Genomic DNA, 21467 nt, shown 5'->3' on the forward strand with positions numbered 1-21467 from the left:
ATGATACGAACAATGGCAATGTAGTTGTTTTATATGGAAAATTTGGCTTTGACAGCATGTTACCCACTGGAGAAGAAGAATGTGTTTAGATGTGTATGCATTGGAGGGATGCGCTCACTTACAGGATTAGAGTCTTGTATAAAATAGACTGAAATTAAGAATGGTACTGCTGACATTAACTGCTACATTTAGTTCAATTTAATAATACATCAAGTGATTATAATGTAATTGTGGTATTCACTCTAGATGTGCTTCAGGTTTAGATTCAAGTTTTTGGTGCCTGAGTCATCTGTCTGCAAGCTATAGCAGATGCATATGCTCTGTCAAGTATGTTGTATATGGCAAAGTAGTGCATATTGATTAGTAAACTTTGCATTGTTGTTTCCATCTTTAGTTTGTTCTTTTTATAAATAGCCTTATTTACATAAATAGTTTCCTTTTTATATTAAAAAAAATGCTAAAACTGTCTTACTAGTTGACTTTTTATGATCTTTTTCCAGTTTGAATTTTGTCATATTTTATTTATAAGCATCCTTTGATTTTACATTATATCTCATTTTAGATCTGTTTTTTTCATTCACTGTGGTAAACTGGGCTCTTCATCTCATGCAGTATTTGTTGTAAACTTCATTTTTTAACTTGTTCTAAATTCTTTTAAGCCCAACATTTTTTTCTATAATTGTATCTGAATTTGTTTGAAATAGTTTTTCTGTGTATCACATTATTTACACTTTTAAAAACACAGAAGCAAAGCTAAAATGCCCCTTTCTTTAATTTTGGTTGCATTTTTTAAATTAATTTAATTTATTATTTGCCATTTCTGAGCAAGTATAAGATTTACTCATCTCTCAGTCCTTTTTTTTTTCGTACTAACCTATATTTAGTTTCTTTCTCTGAGGCTTCTATCTTCCTTTTTCCATTTTTTCCATTAGTAATCCCTAGAGCTGAGACAAAGCAGAATACAGATTCAGTGGGGCTGAGTGCAAAGTTCTCAAAAGTTCTCAATAAATCAAAGTTTTGTGCTCTCTTCTGATACATTGTGATCTTGTCAAAGTACTGTACTTCGATACTTTGTCAGACATATTTTTCAGAAGTTTGCTAAATGAGTTCATGGATTTTTCCCTCTGTAATACTGATTTTAGAAATAATGATTTCAGAAGATGTGATGCCCAGCCAAGAGTGTAACTTGGAGCTCTCAGCCTTCTCTCCTCTAATCTGCTCAGCAGCAACTTAACAAGGATTTCCTGTAAATGAGGTTGGGGAGCACTCCTACACAGCTTGCATAGCTTTTGGAAGTTAAAAGGAATTCATGAGTTTAGAACAGCTCAGTATCAGAAGGAAAAACCCTGAAATTGTCTCCTTCAGACAAATAGAATAGCATTGATAATAATGTTAATCCTGATGCCACAAAAAAGAAAGGATTGAATGGTGATATGAATTATGGAAAGTAACCCAAAGTCTTTGGTATGTTAAAAATGAAAATGATTTTTTTTTTTTCTTGCATGCTAACTGCTAAAGTAAATCATCTTATGACACTGGGTAATAGCACAGACTAATAACACTAGTGCATAATAATAATAAAGCAGCAGTCCTTGAAGATCATAAATCTGCAGAAAAAGAAACCTAAGATAAAAAGAGATGAAGGGAAATGATCAAGCTCTTGGGTATTCCTGAAAGAACAGAGAGGTAAACTCTTGAGCTTGTTATTTTACCAGGATTTCCTAAGAAATAAGATAAAATTAGCCTATTATAATCTGCTTCTTTTCTACAATGAATGAAATAAGTATGCGGATATATTATGTAGTTATCAAAACCACCTGATACCTTTCACTGCTGTTAAAAGAAATTTTAAACTGGATATTAAGAAAATGCATGAGCATACAGAGCTAAAACCATGGTCATTTTATTGGGCTATTTCTATGCTAGTTAAAGAAAACAGCAATCTATAAAAGCAGTTATTAAAGTCCAGAGGAAGTATGGAATACTGTATACGTTATCTTCTCAGATTATCTGTAGAAAATCTTTGCAGACCCTTTAGCAGTCATCTTCATGTTTCCACAAGCTGCATTAATAACTGAATAACCAAAACTAAATTTTGAACATGTAGATGTGATGAAGTTGCTTGCTAAATCAGAGCCCATGTTGTGGGCTTTGTGCTTGCTGAGAAGCCTTACTAGTACCACTGTGAGACTACCAAGAATAACTGTTTGATATCATGAAGAAGGACATTATCTAAAAGTGGAAATACAAAAGAAGGTAATGCAAAGTGTGGTGAGAGGAAACTTAAGAATGCAGTTTTGATCCAAAACTGTATTGGCAGTGTAGCTTTTTTATGTGATGCTTTTCTCTTGTTATCCTCCCTTTAAAACTGTGTTCCTCCTACCCCCAGTGAACAATCCAAACTTACATTTAAATTTGGTTTGATTGAAGCTATCCAAGTATAACTTCCTTCTTAAAATATTGTAATTAGTATGTGGCCAGATAGAAGTTTGGTAGCATTCATTTGTAATGAACATAGATGAGCATTTTGCAGGATGGAAATGGATAGCTTGGCAATATGATCAAAACAGTGGGATTATAATTTTGTTAGTATTTGTCTATGGATTTATTTGAAAGAAATGTGTATGCCAAGGGACAAGTAAGTACATATATTTACATATACCATCCTTTCATCTGGAACTGCAAGCAAACTCTTGTTGCACTAGAAACTCCTGAAAAGGCAAAAAAGGTGCAGCTCTTGGCCAAGTGGAGATCACAATGTTGAATACTGACCACACGTTCAAAAGAGACGTCTAGGGAGTATTAGGGTTTTATATGACACAGTAAGATTTGGAAGGCTAATTTGTTCTAACTTTGGTAATTAAGTTTTTAGAAGACAAGGGGGAATTAGTGACTGGTTTTTATTTTTCAAATTGTGATATTGCCTTAAAACAGAGTTTGTGTTTCTGAACAGGTTGTAATTATCTGGGTAAGGTTATTTATCCTTCGCACAGTGGAACTAGTTTACAGTAAAAATAGAAATCCAAAGCAACATTTTTAAAATGCTTGAGAAATGATTGCAGAGTCTGACCATCTTCTTTGCACCATTGTATCAGGGGATACCAGAAGAAAAATACAAGCATGTTATTTCAGGGAATATGTATTTTTTTTTTCTCATATGTACATTCTTGATCCTTCAGTATCAATTTCAGCAATCACAAGTTCCATATTATTTTTGAAATGGTGTACATCATCAGTCGTGATGTGAGATTATTAGAGTGTTTCCTAGGACAGGACTTTGGAATTTCTCAGCTAACTTTCCTAATCCACATCTGGCCTTTATCAGCATTCAACCCTTGGTTAATAATTACAATTTACTAAGAAAGATGGTCTTTTTTCAGACATGGAAGGTGAATCAGGTCATGTTCCTGAAATCAAAATGTGATTTTGCCATTTTTTAATATATGGTGAACTGAAGTCAAGTCTTTTCTGCCTTTTTCCATTTGTCTTGATTTGGTTTTAGAGCAGATTTGCATTTAGGACCCAAAACTATTTAATTGGGGTTTTTTTTTCTGGGAATTCACTTTCATTGAAAATCACAAGATTATAATTTGAAAAAAAACCCAAACCCAAACCCAAAACAAGCTACCAGCCAAACTATTGTCACTCTGGGAAAGTCAGAGTTTTCACAGAAGGGACTTTCATCCCGATCTTCATCTTTCTAAGAAACCTAAGAAAATTTTATGATCCACTTAACTGCAGGTTATAAAAAACAAACTTTGTAGAGGCGTGCTGCAAGATCATCATGTAGTGACGGCTTTGTAGAATGGAGCATATTCTGTAATTCCAAAACTCCACTGAATAATGAGAAAAATACTGGATTTAAATCCTCAGGATTAAAGGATGACTTATCTGTGCTATTGCATGTATTTCATGAGCTGGCCAGATAGCTGGAAAAAGTATTTGCTAATTAGATTGCAGAGAAAAGCATGTCCCCTGAAGTTAGTATTAGCAGTATCAGTTGCAAATAATGGTTGAATCTCAAAGCATCAGTTTTAGTGAATTTCCTATATTTTCAACTATTCCTTCTGTAGTTTTATTACTCCCTTCACAGTAAGAAAGCAGATGATGGATTATTCCTGTTTCATCTCTGTAGAAATGAATAACTGTGGAAAACATTTTGATACTTCCATGGCTTGAGGCATCAGTGCCCACAGAGAAAAATGTGTCCCTTTCAGCAAAATCTTTAATTATTTTCCTCTTGAAAAAAGTAACATATTGTTGGTAATGCAGAAAACTCTCCCTGCCCCCAGGCTATTATTTTATCTATGGGTAAATCTTGGAAAACTACAATAATTAATTTGCTGTCACAAGCAGTGTATATAAATAATATGGTGGTGTACTTTTTGTTCTTTCAGCAGCAACCTTGAAAAGCGATTTTCCTTGTTTTCTGTGTTTTCACATTTCTCAGCACCAAAGATCCTTCCAAAGTTTTTTTATTCTTGAAAGCAGTGCTGGAATTACTTTTATGCTTGGCTTGTTGCATGCTCTCTTGTATTTTACTGTCCACCATGAAGAATTGGGACGCTTCTTCTGCATATGTTATGTGAAGCTTTATGCAGTTATTCTGGTTTTGCTGAGCTGCGAAACATCACTTCTCTGTGTGGAAAGCAAAGGGCTCTTTTTTTCATTGTAAGAGATTCATTTTGAATTATTGATGGAACAATATTATCACAGTCATAGTTATGATCCATTTAGGATGTAATTCAATCAGCTAAAAATACATAATTAATACTTCAATTCAGTCTTGCAAGTGAGCACTCTGAATGGTCTGCACCATAGCCTGGGCTGGTAGACCTTCGATATTGAATTCCACACTAAATAGAAGGGGTAAAATACCTTTAGAAAACAGCAAGTTAATACTGTCAGGTGTGCATAGTGTACAGTTACACTGAAAATATGTTGCTAATGTGGTTAAAAATATGGCTGGGTCCAAAGACTGCTGGTGAATGGAGTTAAATCCAGTTGGCAGTTGCTCAAAAGGGTGTTCCCCAGGCCTCAGTGTTGGGGCCACTTCTGTTTAATGTCTTTATTAATGACCTGGATGAGAGGATCAAGTGCATCCTCAGTAAATTTGCAGGTGACTCCCAGGTGGGTGGGAGTGTTGATCTGCTGGAGGATAGGAAGTCTCTGCAGAGGAATCTGGATGGGCTGTGGTCAGTGGTAAGAGGTTCAACAAGGCAAAGTGCTGGGTCCTGCACTTGGGCCACAACAATCCCATGCAACACTGCAGGCTTGTGGAAGAGTGTCTGGAAAGCTGCTCATGGAAAAGGACCTGGGGGTGCTGATTGACGGAGTTGAGCATGATCCAGTTTGTGCCCAGGCAGTCACGAAGGCCAACAGCATCCTGGCCTGTATCAGCAATAGTGTGGCGAGCAGAGCCAGGGCAGTGATCATCCCCCTGTACTGGGCAGTAGTGAGGTCGCACCTCGAATCCTGTGTTCAGTTCTGGGCCTCTCACTACAAGAGAGACATTGAGGAGCTGGAGCGGTCCCAGAGAAGGGAGCCAGAATGGGGCTGGTGAAGGGTCTGGAGCACAAATCGTATGAGGAGCAGCTGAGGGAACTGGGGTTGTTCAATCTGGAGCAGAGAAGGCTCAGGGGGGAAGGGGAGGGTGTTGTGTGTGTCTGTCTCTTGTCACTCTTTGCAGATACCTGAAAAGAGGGTGGAGTGAGGTGGTGGCTGGTCTCTTTTCCCAAGTAACAAACAGGACACGAGGAAATGGGCTCAAGTTGTGCATAGGGAGGTTTTGACTGGATCTTAGAAAAAAGTTTCTTTGCTGAAATGGTTGTCAAGCATCAGAACAGGCTGCCCAGGGAAGTGGTTTAAATAAAAGATGTAGATGAAGCCCTCAGTGATATGGTTTATTGGTGGACCTGTCAGTGCCAGCATAAGAGTTGGATTTGATGATCTCAAGGGTCTTTTCCAGCCTAAATGATTCTATGATTCTATGTTCTAATCTTTCTTTGCATTTCTGTAGAAGTTGAGGTAATTCCTGTATGAAGTTTAGAAGGAATTTCATGATTTGTTGTACTGAATTTAAGATGCTGGATAAATACTATTGTTTCTTGAGAACAGAAATGTACAAATTTATCTCAAGGAAGTGATTTGGAAAAAAAAACCAACCTGCAGCAAACTGCAGATTCATTCATTCAGTAATTGCTTGGGGAAGGTGATAGCTCAAAATATTACTGTCATTCTCACTTCTTTGACTAACTGAAGTCTGCTTGTGAAATAGTTGTCTGTATTGGGATTTGATGCATCTCTCTTGATTTCTTTGTTATTTGATTTTATTTTCTTTGAGAGATTTGTCAGTCCTTTGAAGCTTTGGACAGCCAGTGTTTTAAGCTCCCATCAAGGCAGTCACTCCTTGTGTTAAGTGGCCCAAACCTTAATTCCTTCAGTCTTCACAGCAGCCCAGTGTGTGCTAACAGTCTGCTCCCATGAAAACTTCTGCCTGGCTTCCTCCTGTATTTATGTGTTGTTTACCCTATATTAAAGTTTCCAGAAAACACCAGGATTGCCTTTGCTGGGAAAGCTCTCCAGGAACAAGCTGCCTTCCTATCTTATTTCAGCTAATGCATTTCTCATTGAAGTATGTAGTTAAATATAATGCCAGCCATATACTAGAAGAGTTCGCTCATTAAATAGTCACTGAAAAGCCCTTTCAGAATTTTTTTCCCTACATGCAATCCTTACCTGCATGGTAAATGCAAAATAAAGCAGCAGTGGCTAAGAACATTGGTTTCTTTTTCTTTTTAGTCTCAAATACGAAGTCACAGTATTGCCTTTTTTCACATACACAAGTCAGTGCAGTCTTAGGAAAGCAAAATAAAAGAACCTTTTTTAATCAGTTATTCAAAGACTGGTTTTTTAGTCTGAACTTTGTGCTGAAAACAAGGCTTCATCACAGGTACATTGCTCAGTGTTAATGTGTGAAGGCTTGAATGATTGATTGAGGCTTGCTCTTAAACATGAAACATGAAGAGATGTCCCTGCAAACAGCAAGAGGGAGGGTCAAGGAGCTTCCTTTTATACCCCCTTCTGTGTGTAACGCATAAACAGTTACTTTTAATGTTACCTGGACCACTGGTCACAAGAAAAATAAGATCAATTTGAAAAGAGGAAAGAGAGCAAGTAAACACTATCCAGATTTTTGGCTAGAACTTTGTCTCCTGTTACTTCTGTTTTCGATCACATATTCCTTGTATTGCGTCATTTTCTAGCCCATCTCACTCTGCAGATTTTTTTGAAAGGGTCACAGTATGATTTTCTTTTTTATAGGTACAGTCAAGAAGATAGCATCATGAAGATAATTTGTCATCTTTTCAGATCTCTGTAGGAGTGGACATTTAAATAAGGTTTCAGTTAAAATAACCCCATTTTTTTAATTTAGTTTCTTTTGTTTTTTCAACTCACTGATTCTTCAACAAATAGGAAGCAAAACAGTTGAGCAATGCATTGTTTTCTTGCCTAAGCAGTAAGAGGTAGGTGTTAGTAAAGCAGGACCAGAGTAAGACATCACAGCCCTTTTAGTGTAGGTAATTAACTGCCCTTCTGACACTGGCTGACTCTTTTGGCAAGAAGACGACAGAAGGGTGAGCACACTCCCTGATCTGCTCAAGCAAAACTAGTTGTTTGTCTAAGCAATTCTAATAGGTATCTTGAGTTAGTATGGACCAGAGCATACCGGGAAGCATTCACATGAGCCATGTAGCTGGTGGGGCTGCTGCGGAAGGTGTTTTCAGCCAGTGGCAATACATGCAGCCAGGAGCAGTAACATTCCATCCACTGGAGTTCAGTCCACCAGCCTGCTTGGATTCCAAGCTTGCACCAACACATGCATCCTCTGTGTGTTTCCTCAGCTAGGAAGCCATGTGGAGAACAGTGGGGGGGTCCTAGCACTTCCTTAGTAACAGGGCGAGACACCTCTTCACAATTGCTTACAAGGCACTAGGTGCTAGGACAGAAGTGGTTTGGAGACTAGGTATTCTTCTGTCTCTCCAGTTGAGGCTTTTAAGCTTTGTAAATGAGTATTTGCTGTGTGAGTGCTTTGTAAAAGCCAGTGCTTGTTGCTGAATCAAACAGGTTTAAAAGAGAGATTGACCTTCTTGGAGGTTCCCATACAACGTTCCAGTCTTTCAGAATGGGTGGGAGGTGGCCTGACCTCCTAATCCCTCCAGGGTCTGGCTTCACTGGGGCTTCCACCTCCAATTCAAGACTCAGCAGAAAAGCTAGGAAATGTTTAAGGAGTTAAACATCAGAAGGGTGAATGTGGACAGGGTGTGTTCGACAGTTCCAGCAAAACTCAGGAATGGGCTAAAGCTCTGCATAAAACCCACAGTGCCAGAAATACAGGAATCTGGGTGAAACTGTGGCAGCTCTGCTAGATAGTGAAGGGTTCTTGACTGAGCAAGACCCTAAGCAACCAAATTTGACCTCAAAATTGGCCCTATTTAGGGCTGGAGGTCTCAGTCAGATGACCACCAGGGCCCCCTTCAAGCCTAAATTACTCTGTGCCTCTCTAATTCTTGCTATATCTAGATTCATTCACTGTGTAGTCATAAATACATCCCTGTGTTCCAATTCTGCTTGTGTTTGTGTAATTGTAGTGGTGAATGCTTTAACAGACAAAATCAGTAACAGTCACAGGAATCCAGATAGATACATCCTTGTGTAGAAGCAAATTGAGAAAATTATCTAATAAGACTTCAGTTGTAATGCTCAGTGGGATATAAAGCTGAGCAATCCGCTATTGGCTTGCACTGATACTTCTTTTGGGACAATTCCAGAAGGTAATTCTTTGGGGTGAGCTGTTGGGTGTCATGTTACCAAGCTATATTCTCATCCCACATTCCCCTTAACCCCTCACAAGAATTTGCTGTAATCTCAGTTCTATTTATAGAAATTGTGCAAAATGTCTACAGGTTTCCAGTAGAAGAAACTAGCGTCGTCATGGCTGTTACAGAGGGGAAGTTCATGCCCTGTGACTTAGAAAAAAAGTTGATAGGGATTTTATTTCAATTTTCTTATGTTTCATCTTGGCTTTCCTTTGACTTCACTCAGCAATCTATCTTTTGAGCCTACAGATAGTTCAGAGTCTGAAATTACTGGCATCACAGTGGTTTCACTAGTTAAAGTACATTGGTGCTGGAGGGCACAAACCTTGATTCCTCAAGATGTTCTTTTATCTAAGAAATAACATTATCATGAGAATGGCTGCCCCTCTAAGGGCTAGCTCTCCAAGAAAGTTAAATGGAGACCCATAGGTTTTCATTGCAGAATTGGTTAGCACTTTGTACAAAGAAGTTACCATAGGCAGATGGTGCAGTTTTGTTGAAAAATGTTGTACTAAGATTGACAGACTCATATCTTCTGGGGAGAAAAAAGGTATTGCTTTAAATAGTATTTTTAATATTTTAACAGTTTGTTCTTAAACAAAGTTTTAGTGCTTACATCCACGCAGACATGCAATGTGAGAGTTCTATCATATTTTTATTTGTAATTTGAGAAGTAGTGGAGTCTAGCTGCATGGCTTTTATTTCTTTGGTGCAGAAGCTATTTTTTACAACTGTTTATCTGTGAATGGCAGGATATTAACATCTCTTCAATTAAAAGTAAAATAAAGAGGGCATACCACCATTAGGTATCTTCACTTATCCAAAGGCAGATGGAGAGTGTTTGCTGTCTGATGATAAAGAGGAGATGTGGAATCCAAATTGTGAAATTAATTGTTGGCTTTGAGACTGAGAGATGAGGTCTGAGACTAGAGAAAGTAAGAAGCTGGCAGTTGTACGTTGCTGGCTGAGTATTTGCTATTACACTGTTGATGCCGAGTCAGAAATTGAGGCTGTGAAAAGTTAATTGGCTTGCTAGGAAGTGGGTGAGCATTGTGGCTTAGTTGATTCAGGTGATGCAGCATTAAAAAGTGTCAGAGAGGTTAGTTAGACAGATCCGTGTTTAATTGCCTAGTCACTACTGTTTCTGAAATGGTAATTCAGTTTCTGTTATAAAATTTACAATAATTAGGAAGTATAATTTTAATTGTTTTTTTTTTCAGCCTACAGCATAATAAATTTATTGTTTCCAAGAAGTCATATCAACCATTTTGTACTAAACAATTTGTTGAGGAATTTTATGTTAGCTTCCTAGAATACCTTCACCATTTTGATCAATATAAGTCACCCAAAATGCAGGGTATATTTCACATGCAGCTATTGGTACAAAGAGTAATAGTACCTTGAATTTGTTGAAATTATTCTGTATGTTACTTCTACTTATTTCAACAGGTGACTGAGCTAGAGTGTGTGAGCAGTCAAGCCAATGCGGTCCACACACATAAAACAGAATTAAACCAGACAATACAGGAGCTAGAATCTACGCTGAAGAAAAAAGAAGAGGTATTTTCTAACATTTATTTGTGGCTTTTCTGTTATGTCATTTCTAAAGGCTTTCAATATTAAGCTTGTGATGGCTGGTAAATGGTATATTTATTTAGATGTTACAAAGTGAATTTTTTTCAGTTGATCAAGTAAAATTTTTTGCAGCTGTTAATAATTTTGCAATGGTTAATATTTTTTCATGTATAGAACTAGGTATCTGAACAACAAAAAAAAATCCTATGATGTTTTCCAGTTTGCTTTTACCAAGCATATTTGTTTGCAGGGGCTGGTCATAAGTGGTTTCCACAGAGTAGTAGTCATCACTCTGATGCAGTCCAGGGAAGCTGTCATAAGAATGATTTTTTTTTTTTCTGGAGAGTAGGGTTTGGAACAAGTAACAGATCAATACTTTTTTCAGGCCAATCTGTTTTTCAGGCTATGTTAATATAGCTGACTTTTATGTTCCCCAAGATGAGCCCTTAAACAGATGCCAAACCCATGACCTGAAACTTGATGGTACTTCCTGTGGCATCTGCCTTGGCTGGACCAGCAGCAAGAAAATAAAAGGAATTGGAACAGTATCTGCACTGGCATGAGTCCTAGAGGAAAGGAGATTTGTGGCACAGAGTGGTCAAGAATTGCTTCTTTATGGATGATAAAAAGGAGGTGGAAGAATCTGTGTATGAAAGATTGTTTGTCCCTATAAGACAAGATCCCTTGAGCCCTCAGGGTGTGCCTTGAGATACAGTAACTACAGAATATCCTCCGAAAATGGAATAAAACCTTTTCCAAACTACTTCATACTTAAGAGATTAGCCTCAAGTTGGTAATGTTTCCCATTATGGTGCCCATTCACTTTTGAATTATGCTGAGCTGTTGGCTGCAAAGAGAATTTACTGCAGGGATTTCTGGAAGGTGAATATGTCCTTCCAGGGAGAAGTACTTAATAGTTTTAAGTTATACATTCTAATTTCATTAACTGTTTCTATTCTTGTCTCCTAAGTTACAAAAAGGCTTCTCTTCTGCTCATTATTTTTTCTGTATTTGTTATTTTTATACCTTACTACTTTCTTCTTGCCAAATTAAGGATATCATTTCTTTTAGACTCTTTTTACAACACCAATCGTCATTTTTTTGATGCTCAGTGCTGCTGCTGGTGACGTAATGTGCAGGTCACAGGTGAAAACTGGATCTTTCTCTTGGGGAAAAAAAAAAAAAAAGTAGGGTAGATTCTAATAGAATTTCAAGTATAATATTGTTTCTCTTAATTCCAAGGACCCATAATTTTCCAGGAAAAAAATATTTCAGATCTTTTGCGTGAGAAAGAAAAACTTGGATTTTTACAAAAGAAAATATTGTTTATTCACAAAGGAATCACTGATTTGGGACTGTGATTCATGAGTATTGAGATCAGGGCTTAAACATGTGCTGTGATGGGCAGTAGCCAACTGCCAGTTTTGTTGTCATTGCAATGGCTTGCTCAGGAGAAGAAGCAATAGCCAGCTTACCTGCAGCCAAGACAGGTAAGGTATCGCTAGCAAGGTTGTTTCTTCTCCCTTAGGAAATAGAAGGATTGAAACAAGAAATCGACAATGCCAGAGAGCTCCAGGCACAGAGGGATTCTCTGACCCAGAAGTTACAGGTGAGCTATACTGTGTCATCTTAATTTAGAGAGAAGGAAAAAAAATGATCATTAAGTGAGCAGTTCAAATCAGCAACTTGTGGTAAATTCACTGAAGGTGCCAGATAAATATGTGAGTTAGACTGCATTGCAAAGTAGTAGGGTGGGATGATCCGTAGGAATTTGTATCAAAATTTCTGCCTTCTGTATGAAGTTGTTATTTGTACCTGAGGGAACAGACCCAAATTTCATTTACAGGTCCACAGCGTACTCTCAGGCTAGCAGATGTCTTTCAGCAATACATGTCCTGGGCAGTTCCGGTCTCGTTTTATTGGAGTGTTTTTCTGTAGGTCTTGTGTGCCACTGAAACCATCAGGCTGTATATCATCAGCTTGGATGATGATATATATGGAATGAATTTATTCAGCTTTTAAACATGCCCTGAGAAAGTAAAAGGTTGAAGGCTTCATGTGTAGTACAGTCTTTAAAAACACACTTTGACATTTTCTTGGAATTACTTAGAATCACTGTGGTTTTATTGGGTTTTGTGGATTGTTTCTTTACTCTGTGTAAAGCCAGATACCTCAGTTTTACCAGAATCAATGTGCCCTTAGTACATTGTCCTGTGCTACCTCTGTCTGTTGCTGGGCTGAGCAATCAGCACATATGCATGGTGAACCAAAGCTTAGGTGGGTTAAATTCTGAAGTCAGACATCAGAATTTAAATAGGAGTGCAAACTCAGGTATTAAACAGGCCAAATCTAAAGTGCTGAAATGCCACCCTAACTGTTCTGTGGCACGACCTAAATCATGCCCCATCAAACTAGCCACAGCTTAAAAATTATTAGTTATTCTTTGAAATGTGTTAACGTGAATAGGAACTTTCTTCAATCTCATTTTAGCCTACAGAGTAAACCACATAAGAAGAAAATGATTTTATTCATTTTTCCCTGTTCATAAGTCAAATTACTAGGAAAAAGTATGCTATTACTGTAAACAATGTTTAGGGGTTGCTTTGAATACACCTAAGCTTGCCTGTTCCACTGTTCAAAAAATTGTTGTTGGCTTTAGGCTGAAGATGGGAATTTTCAGCTGAAAAAGTACTTATCTGAGAGGCTCAAAAGGGAGATTTTAATGAAAGCTGGAAATTGTTCTAGCAGGAGCATATGCAATAATTTCAGTGTAAGATCTTATGAAAAATAATACTGAGCCAGGAATGAGCTATCCTTAGCAAACAGATCTATGAAAGACTAGTAAAAGATTGAAGATTAGAAAATGAAAAGTTTTTATTAAAATTCTATTTTACAAAGTCAGTAGCTTCCTTTGGTACATCTTTAGTATTCATATATTGTCTATATATGTCCATATATGTCCATATGTCATGTTGTAGGTGATGAGTTTCTGAAGATAGGTCTGCATGGGTCAATTCATGTAAATTTAAAGCTCACTTAGGATCTCACTTAAAAGTTGCCTTTCTTAAGCTTAATTACTGACCTGATGCAACCTGTCTTAAGATATCTGGAGTGTTTGCTTTGCTGCTTCGATTACACCAGCCTACTCTGAGCCACTGTACAACTGTGACATCAGTGAGACGGTGTACCTCCAGACAGACCTCACAGTTGACTTGTCCAGGGTCTGTGCTCTTTTTTTATTGTGCTGTGTTTTTTCCCTCTTGTGTCTGCAAATGGATTATGTAATACTAACATAATTTGGAATATAGTCTGTATGAAAAATGTGCTATACCAAGAAATTATGATTTCAAAGTGTGTTGCATTTCTAATGCACTCATAGAAGGGAATGAATTAGAAATCCAGTTGGCAAATTCCAATGAAAAGCAGTATGTTATCAGTGTGAAAGGTACATATTGGGGCCCTTGTTACTTAGTAATTCCATTAGCAATGTAGAGAAGGCGTTCAATGAATCATGATCAGTGTGACTCTAACAGTAAGTCAGGATATCTTTATTACTATGGCTGATTCCCAAATATAGCTGTTGTGTGTGGTTTGAATATTTTAGTCAGATCCTTGCACTGAATTCCACAGAAGATGATTACAGTGCAAACAACAAACAATAACTTGTTAATAACTTACTTCTTTTATAGAAGAAAACAATGTTTGAGAAATTATTGCATCTGCTGTAACAGGGCAAAATGCACTGTAAAGGGTCTGAATGTATCAAAGGAGTCAGTTTATTGTTAGATGAGATTAACTGCAAATAAAAGTGAAATGATGCAACTAGGGAACAGATTATATTACAGGGACACCTATTCATTTTTTCCAGACGTAGACTTGTTTGTAATAGGAAACTGCATATGAGCTGCACATGAACGTGTAATGCAATACTATTGAAAAAAAAATATCATTAATATTAGTCTAGAGTAAATAAATGTAAGGATCAAATGTAAAATTCGGGAAGAAGCATTTTCCAGAAGCTAAAAGCAACAGTTCCTTGTGTATTTCAGTTGATTCTGCTTCCCCTACATCATTAAATATAAATTAAGGAAAATAAAACAGGAGGAAGTGTTGGAGAAAGTCTGTCTGAGGAAATGTTTGGGAAGCTAAGTGTATATGGATTAGGAAAGAGATATCAAGAATGGAATGTAAATAAAATATGCAAAATATGGAAGACTGAACAACAGAATGGATCTCTTCTGTGAAGACATGCAGGGCAAGGACTAGCAATGGAGAGTTAGTCTGTGGCTGAATATGGATGGAAGTGCCTACGTCTAACACAAACCTGTTGGTTTTACCTCGGTGTTACCACCCTAACAGGTCACAGCAGAACAATATCTCAGTTTAAAAGTGTCTGAGGAGGACCTGAAAGATGATCTTCAGCATTAGGTACAGGCCAATGGGATACTCTTCAGGCCCAAGTATCACAAAATAGAGCCATATATGTATCTGTCCATTTGTTCCGAAGTGGTCCCTTTCATCACTGGCTTGTCTCCTTATAGAAATGAATTATGTCTGGGGTAAGAGCAGTGGCAAGGAGAGTTTCTAGAGCACACATGTTTGATGAGTACAAGAGGAGCAGTGACAGGAGATGCAGGACATCTGAGTAAACATTGACAAGTAGCAGTCAGTTTTGTGTGAGCTAAAGAGAGGACTGTGTTATTCCTGCATAGCTGAGAGGACTTTAAATTTCCCTTTTAGTCCTATACTGCAGTCACTTGGTCTCAGAGGGTCTTGAACCTGTGCAGGCATTATATTAGGCAGCACTTGTCAGTACCCAGTTTGGAGGGCAGGAGTAGGCTTAGTGAAAAAGAAACATTGGAGGGAATGGCTGGGTTATAATCAGCTTGTTTGTAGCAGGAGTGGTGTAGCAAATCACTATATAAGCATACATGTGTTTTAATTGTTCCTGTAAATATTCTTTTCAGTTAGCTTCCTTTAGTGGTTTGGTAACTATATTGCCAATGTTAAATAGTTTAAACTAATTGTTCTCTTGGTCCTGGCAGCAAGTGGTAATTTCTTCTTCCATCTGTGCTGTTCAAGACCAGTGCCCAGAACTCTGTAATTTTTGACTTGCCCATTTACAAACAAGAAGTAAGGGAGGTATTGCAGTTCAGCTTGGACATAACCCTTGCCTGCACAAGCAGCCAGAGATACAAGGAGATCGGGTTCTCAAGGTTCTGCTGCCTTTGCCTGCACCACTGCAGGGGTCCCAGAGCTCTCCACCACTCCAGGGACTGGGAGCCAAAACTGAGCACTGGCCACATCACCCCATCCCTTCACTGGCCAGGGATGCAGCAGCCAATTGATGCTGCCATCAGACTCCTCATGGGTGGAAACATGTCTTGGGCCACGGACATTGACACAAGGCTGCCGTTTTATACTTGCTGCTCTTGGCTGTATCAGTCAAGCTGTTTCTTATGGTTAGCTGAGATCTTTCCAGTGTAAACATGAATATATTTGTTAGCTTTGAAGGGAGACAGAAGAATCGTAACAAAACAAACCAGTGGGAGAATGGGAGAGCAGAAAAAGGAGTCCCTTGCAGTTGGCATAGTTGCTGCTGCTAAATCAGCCATCCTATAGCTGTGTGAAACTCGTTGTAAAAACTCAGGGCAGGTCCATTAAAGCTTTGTGACGCAAAGCCATTGTTGAGGGAAGTGGTATTGAAAATATGTTTATGTAACGTGTGTAAGTGGATGAATTCACTATGCACTTTTCCAAAGAATGGCTCCACAGGGCGTATGGTTTACTGAAAACACTCTGCTGCCTGTGAAAGTGTTTCTCATAACGGAAATCAGAAAGTTTAGCATGAATTTATGAGATGTGCAATGTATGGGACAAATGACAATATGTTGTTCCAGGCCCATATGACAGCCGAATTAGTCATCTGATAGAAGAGAGAGCACCTGGTTTATACAGAGCCAGGTGGCCAGGACCTCCATCCCTACTCAGGCTCTGGGATGGAGCTGGGCCTGTTCAGGGTCAGATCTCTTCACCTGTGTGTAACACAGCACCACCTTGTCTCCCTACCTACTGTATGGGACCAGCTTGTCTCTCATGCTTTCCTGCTCCCAGAAGTGAGCTGCTGTGGGGTCAGGGGTTGCTCTGGGGCACCGTGCAGCAAGACAAGATGTTCAGCTTACACTTGCTGATTTAAATTTGTCACAATCGGTGTCACCTTGACATCAGTCTTGCTAGTTGATGTTTCTGTCTTAATTTTCAGGGTGAAAAGGCATGTAATGTGGGACAGGAATAAAGCAGTACTCCTCCATCCATAAAGCAGTATACTGGATGGGTTTCTGTATGAGATGGTTTAATAGGAACTGTCTCCTTGAGTAATTCATGTAGTCTAAATCAGGGAATACTTGAACTTAAGTAAACCTTTGAGAAGCTGTTTTCAGTAGGTGGTATGTTTCAGAATGATAGAAGCAATAACTTACCAGAGTAAGTATATTACCATCCTTTGTTTACTGACTAAATTTTGTCCTTCTCCAAAAGTTTCTTACTTTCAGATGAATTACTGAAAAAATGGAAGAATTGGCAGTATGTATGTGGTCATAACAACTATTTGGGTTCTGGTTTTGGCTTAGTGGAAACTGTAAAGGGTTGCAAATTGTTTTAGAAAACCGTTGACAAAACCAGCACACGAATACCAGCAGGAGGTGAGACTGCTTTCTCTTTGCAGACAACACAATTAACATGTTATGTATTTTCTCTGAAGGAAGTAGAAATTCGAAACAAAGACCTGGAAGGCCAGCTGTCTGATCTAGAGCAACGTCTGGAGAAAAGTCAGAATGAGCAAGAAGCATTTCGCAATAACTTGAAGACACTTTTAGAAATTCTTGATGGAAAAATATTTGAACTATCAGAGTTACGAGATAACTTGGCCAAGCTAATAGAATGCAGCTAAAGAAAATGGGTTTTCAGTGCCAATCAGTTTAAAGATGCACTGTCTCTCTTCATAAGACTGTGTTGGGCTCTGCATCAAAGTTGCACAAAATTAGAAATTGCTCCTCTGAGAGGGCTTGTTTTAAATTTAAGTCATATTTCAATGTAAAATTTAGAACTTACTTAGCAGTATCTCAATTTAGAAAAAATACAACAAAAAAACCCCTTGAATTACAGATTACCTCCTTGTACATTATTGGCCACAGATACCTTGAAAGATACTAACAGTAATCGAATGCAATCTTCTTCTAATTATGAGTTGTGGAAGAATTAGCAGTGTCCCAGGTCACTTCCCTTTTTTGTGATAGAAACAATATAGGTTGTCTGCTGTTTTATTTATTTAAGATATTTAATTGCTGTGTTTTGTGCAAGAATTTAGTGATGACAGCCCTTTATTTTGTTGTTTTTAATAATTTCTCAGGATACTTTGCACTGTGGAGAAGCAGTGCCATTACCAATTTATTCTTGCCAGGAGTGAGAGAGAGTTGCATCTTTAATTGAAAAAAAGTTACTATAACTGCTTGTATAAAGTTCTTCTTTGGGGGTTTTTTGGTTGGTTGGTCTGGAAGTTTTTTTTAACATATATATATATATGTACACACACACACACATATATATATATACTGAAAGATATGGTATTTCTTTATGGAGCTTACTCTGGTGTTCTGCAATATTGTCCAATGTAAGGTTTACTTTCTCATATGAATTCCATGTAATTACAGTGAGATGCTATCTTCCACTTAACTGTATTTTGAAGCCAACCAGTGACGGAAGGTGAGTCCCCAGAAGAAAGGGAAAAGAAAAAAAGGACAAAAAGCCCTTGAGAATTTTAAGTGTAAAATTTGATATGCACAGATAACAAGGAATAGCTAGTTATTTGTTTTCTGGCCTTGATACATATATCGAATATGTATGTTCAAATTAACTGTTACCTTGTTCTGCAGGAGACTCTTTCAGAATGTCTCATGAGTTTCAGGTTTTGTGAATAATGGCTTATGGAAAGTACTGTATTATTACAGGTTGCTTTAAAGGCATAGAGCTATTGCAAGGAATTGCTCGTACGCTGAACTTGTCCAACCAAGAAAGCTGCTTGTAGAAGTTTTGTTGTCATAGCAGATTGAAATGGAGACATGTTTACTCTTTTATGGTCTTCATATCACATCTTAATTGAAAACACACCAGGCAATATTCTGAACTGTTAACTAAATGTTTAAAAACAGGAAATTGAATTCAGTTATCCTCAGTGAGCAGGTTTTAAAGTTGTTTTGATGTAATTTTAACAGACTTTTGGCAAACACACATGTCTTTATATAATAGATTTATTTAAAAAAACAAAAAACTCTTTGAAAGGTAAGCCAGGTGTCATGCATCTTGCATCATAGTACATTCTCGCCATAAACTGCTTGTAATACTGAAGAAGGCTTTTTTAAAACGAATGAATGTCAGACTTCAGAGTCAAAAGATGCATGGACCTTTGTTTGCTCCCCAGGTTAATTTGAGTGTTAAACATGAAATCTAGCTGCTTATTAAATTTGTACAATACAGTTTTCTCAACTTAGAGACTGCTATTCAAAACTAGAACATGTAAGTTTGTTTTCACGTGTGTACCGTGTGTATATACACCATGTAATACACACAGGTTCTCATTTTTGTTAGACATACATGCTTTATTTCTAAGATACTGGGGTTATTTTCTTTACCAGTGATTTATCAGGTCTCCCCTGACTAGTCAGGAAAATGGTTTAGGTCAAATGCTAAACCGTTGTGTATTATAGAGTATGTAATGTAGACAATGTTTAAGTTTTCTCCATATTTTGGGGGTATTTTCTCATGTATTTTATTTATTAAAAGGGTGGGGGAAGCTTGGTTCAGCGTGCTGCTGGTTGAAAACTTACTTTGTGGTGAGCTACATGTTTTGCATTCGGTGGATTTTACACAGTGGTGTGTTTATCTTCATCATGTCCAGATGAGCAGATACTACCATTTTTTTAATTTTATTGGGGATGTTTTGGCCTGATTCTCCTGTCACTTTAGCTGCTGTAAACCGGATGTGTCCTTGATGTGTCCTTGTGTTACGACAACTGAATGTCAGTAAGATTCAGTTGTCCTAACATCTGTGGAAGTACAAGGAGAATCTGGCCTGTTGATGCTCAGTGGACATAATAAGGATGAAGAAAGAATAAAAACACAAAACGTTAATGATGGAATAAATGTAATATTATTTTTAATGATATTATTATTGACTTTTTAAGGATAATATGTCATTTACATGTGGGAAAATAGTGGACAGAAATATTTCCACTTAAATTTTGTGACTATGTGTGGTACATGAGTATTTCTATGTATACGTACACACACATATGTATATACAGAACATGGAAAAATTTAGATGTGCACATTTTTAATATTTTCCTATTGAAATTAAATTTAAAATTGGAAATTGATATTTGAGAATTTCTTTACTCATAGAGTAGATATGCTTAATTTTTTTTTTTATTTTAATAATACAGTTATGGAGGACTGCACCTTTGAATTCCCAAATAGTTGCCAAACATAAATGTGGGATAAGGTGGACGCACGTGCACATATAAATCAAGTCCTATTGCTAAGACTATTTTTAATGTTTATGTACAGTAGGTGAGTGTTTAGAAATTGCAATCTGAAGTTCATACTTAGGTGGCTATACCTACTGTAGACTCTCCACTTCTGTTTTACAATGGAAGTTTGCCCACTTGGAGCATTACTTTCCCAGAGACAGGTACTATACATCTGTGGGAATATATATAGGAGGAAATGAGTGTTTGAGGACTATAGCCTGAAAACATGACCATGAACTTGCACTGTAGAGGAGAGCAGTCACATTGTGTATAACTTCTTATATGGCAACTACAGTGTTGTAAAAAAAAAAAAAAAAAAAAGTGGAATTACCAAAAGCCTAACACATACTCAACAAAAAAACAAACCAAACAAAGCAAATAAAAAAAAGAAAACTCAAAAATGCAGTTTTTTATTTTGAAATACACTTGCTGTTCTCCGGAGAATGTACTTTTATTTTTTTCTTAAATCTTTTGCAAGTGTGTGCAAGTGATAGCAGCAGCTACCTTAATCTTTCAGGTGCTACTGGATTTTGCATTATTAGTGTGTTATGTTGTGAAATCCTGACTTTGACATAAAAGATTTTTGTAAGTATATCCCCATCTGGATAGTTAGTTTTTGGAGTGTCTTGTTCATGATCCATATGCCTCAATGACCCAGAAATTGCATTTTTCTATGTGGACAAAGTAAAACATGTGAATTAATGTGTCTGTTACAGACTGGGAATTCCTTTTCCTGGCTAATATATCCAGGAAAGAGGAGGACAAAATGAACTGATAATGCAGAAATGCTGTTATAAGGTCTCAGAAAATACATTTTCAGGTAAAATAAAAATAAATAAAGGGCTAAACCAGATGTAACACTAACAAGTATTCTTTAATGCTGTCGGTGGCATTCCCAGGATAATTCCTTTAAAGAAAACCACACAAGAGTGAACAATGCATCAATTAAAAATTAATACTTTGGGATGTGTCTTGTCAGTCATGAAAGATTTCTGATTTCTGCTCATTTTTCTAGCAGTTAGGAATTAACTTCAGGTTTACCTTCAGTTTGTTCTGTCTTCTTTTATATTCTGTACTGAAGAGCGCTTTATGAACACCGCATTCAAAAGTCAAAATCAAAACCTGTTTTCAGAAATACTGCACGGAGAGAAGAATGGAAAACTGTTGCAGACCTTAATTCTCTGCAGAACTGTGGATGACAGTAAAACCACTTAATTTGGTTGGCTGCAGAAATCATGGATCTTGAGGCCAAAGATAAACCTGATTAGAGATTAGGTCTGGATGTCAGATCACAGTTAAAGACAAGGAACATCATGAAACTTCATCCAAATGTGCACATTTCAGCCTCAGTAACTGGACATGTCAGTGAAGTGCCCCCCTGTACATTAGGTTTTCTTCAGGAAACAGACCTGGCTCTGCAAAGCAATGT

General features: G+C 37.5%; 1 protein-coding gene across 2 annotated transcripts in view; it reads left to right on the forward strand.

The window, feature by feature from the left end:
- Positions 1-20891, forward strand: part of HOMER1 (homer scaffold protein 1) — a 92874-nt gene extending 71983 nt beyond the window's left edge. For both annotated transcript variants that reach the window (XM_061376826.1, XM_061376828.1), the window contains 3 exons: positions 10329-10439; positions 11983-12063; positions 17215-20891. In XM_061376826.1, coding sequence (XP_061232810.1) covers positions 10329-10439; positions 11983-12063; positions 17215-17403 — 381 coding nt within the window. In that variant the 3' untranslated portion in view covers positions 17404-20891. The remainder of the gene's footprint in view (positions 1-10328; positions 10440-11982; positions 12064-17214) is intronic.
- Positions 20892-21467: the final 576 nt, after the last annotated feature.

This window comes from Neopsephotus bourkii, unplaced genomic scaffold (assembly GCF_033783945.1).
Source record: "Neopsephotus bourkii isolate Nb327-2 ecotype Australia unplaced genomic scaffold, CSIRO-AGI_Nbou_v1 NB_1740, whole genome shotgun sequence".
Taxonomy (NCBI): domain Eukaryota; kingdom Metazoa; phylum Chordata; class Aves; order Psittaciformes; family Psittacidae; genus Neopsephotus; species Neopsephotus bourkii.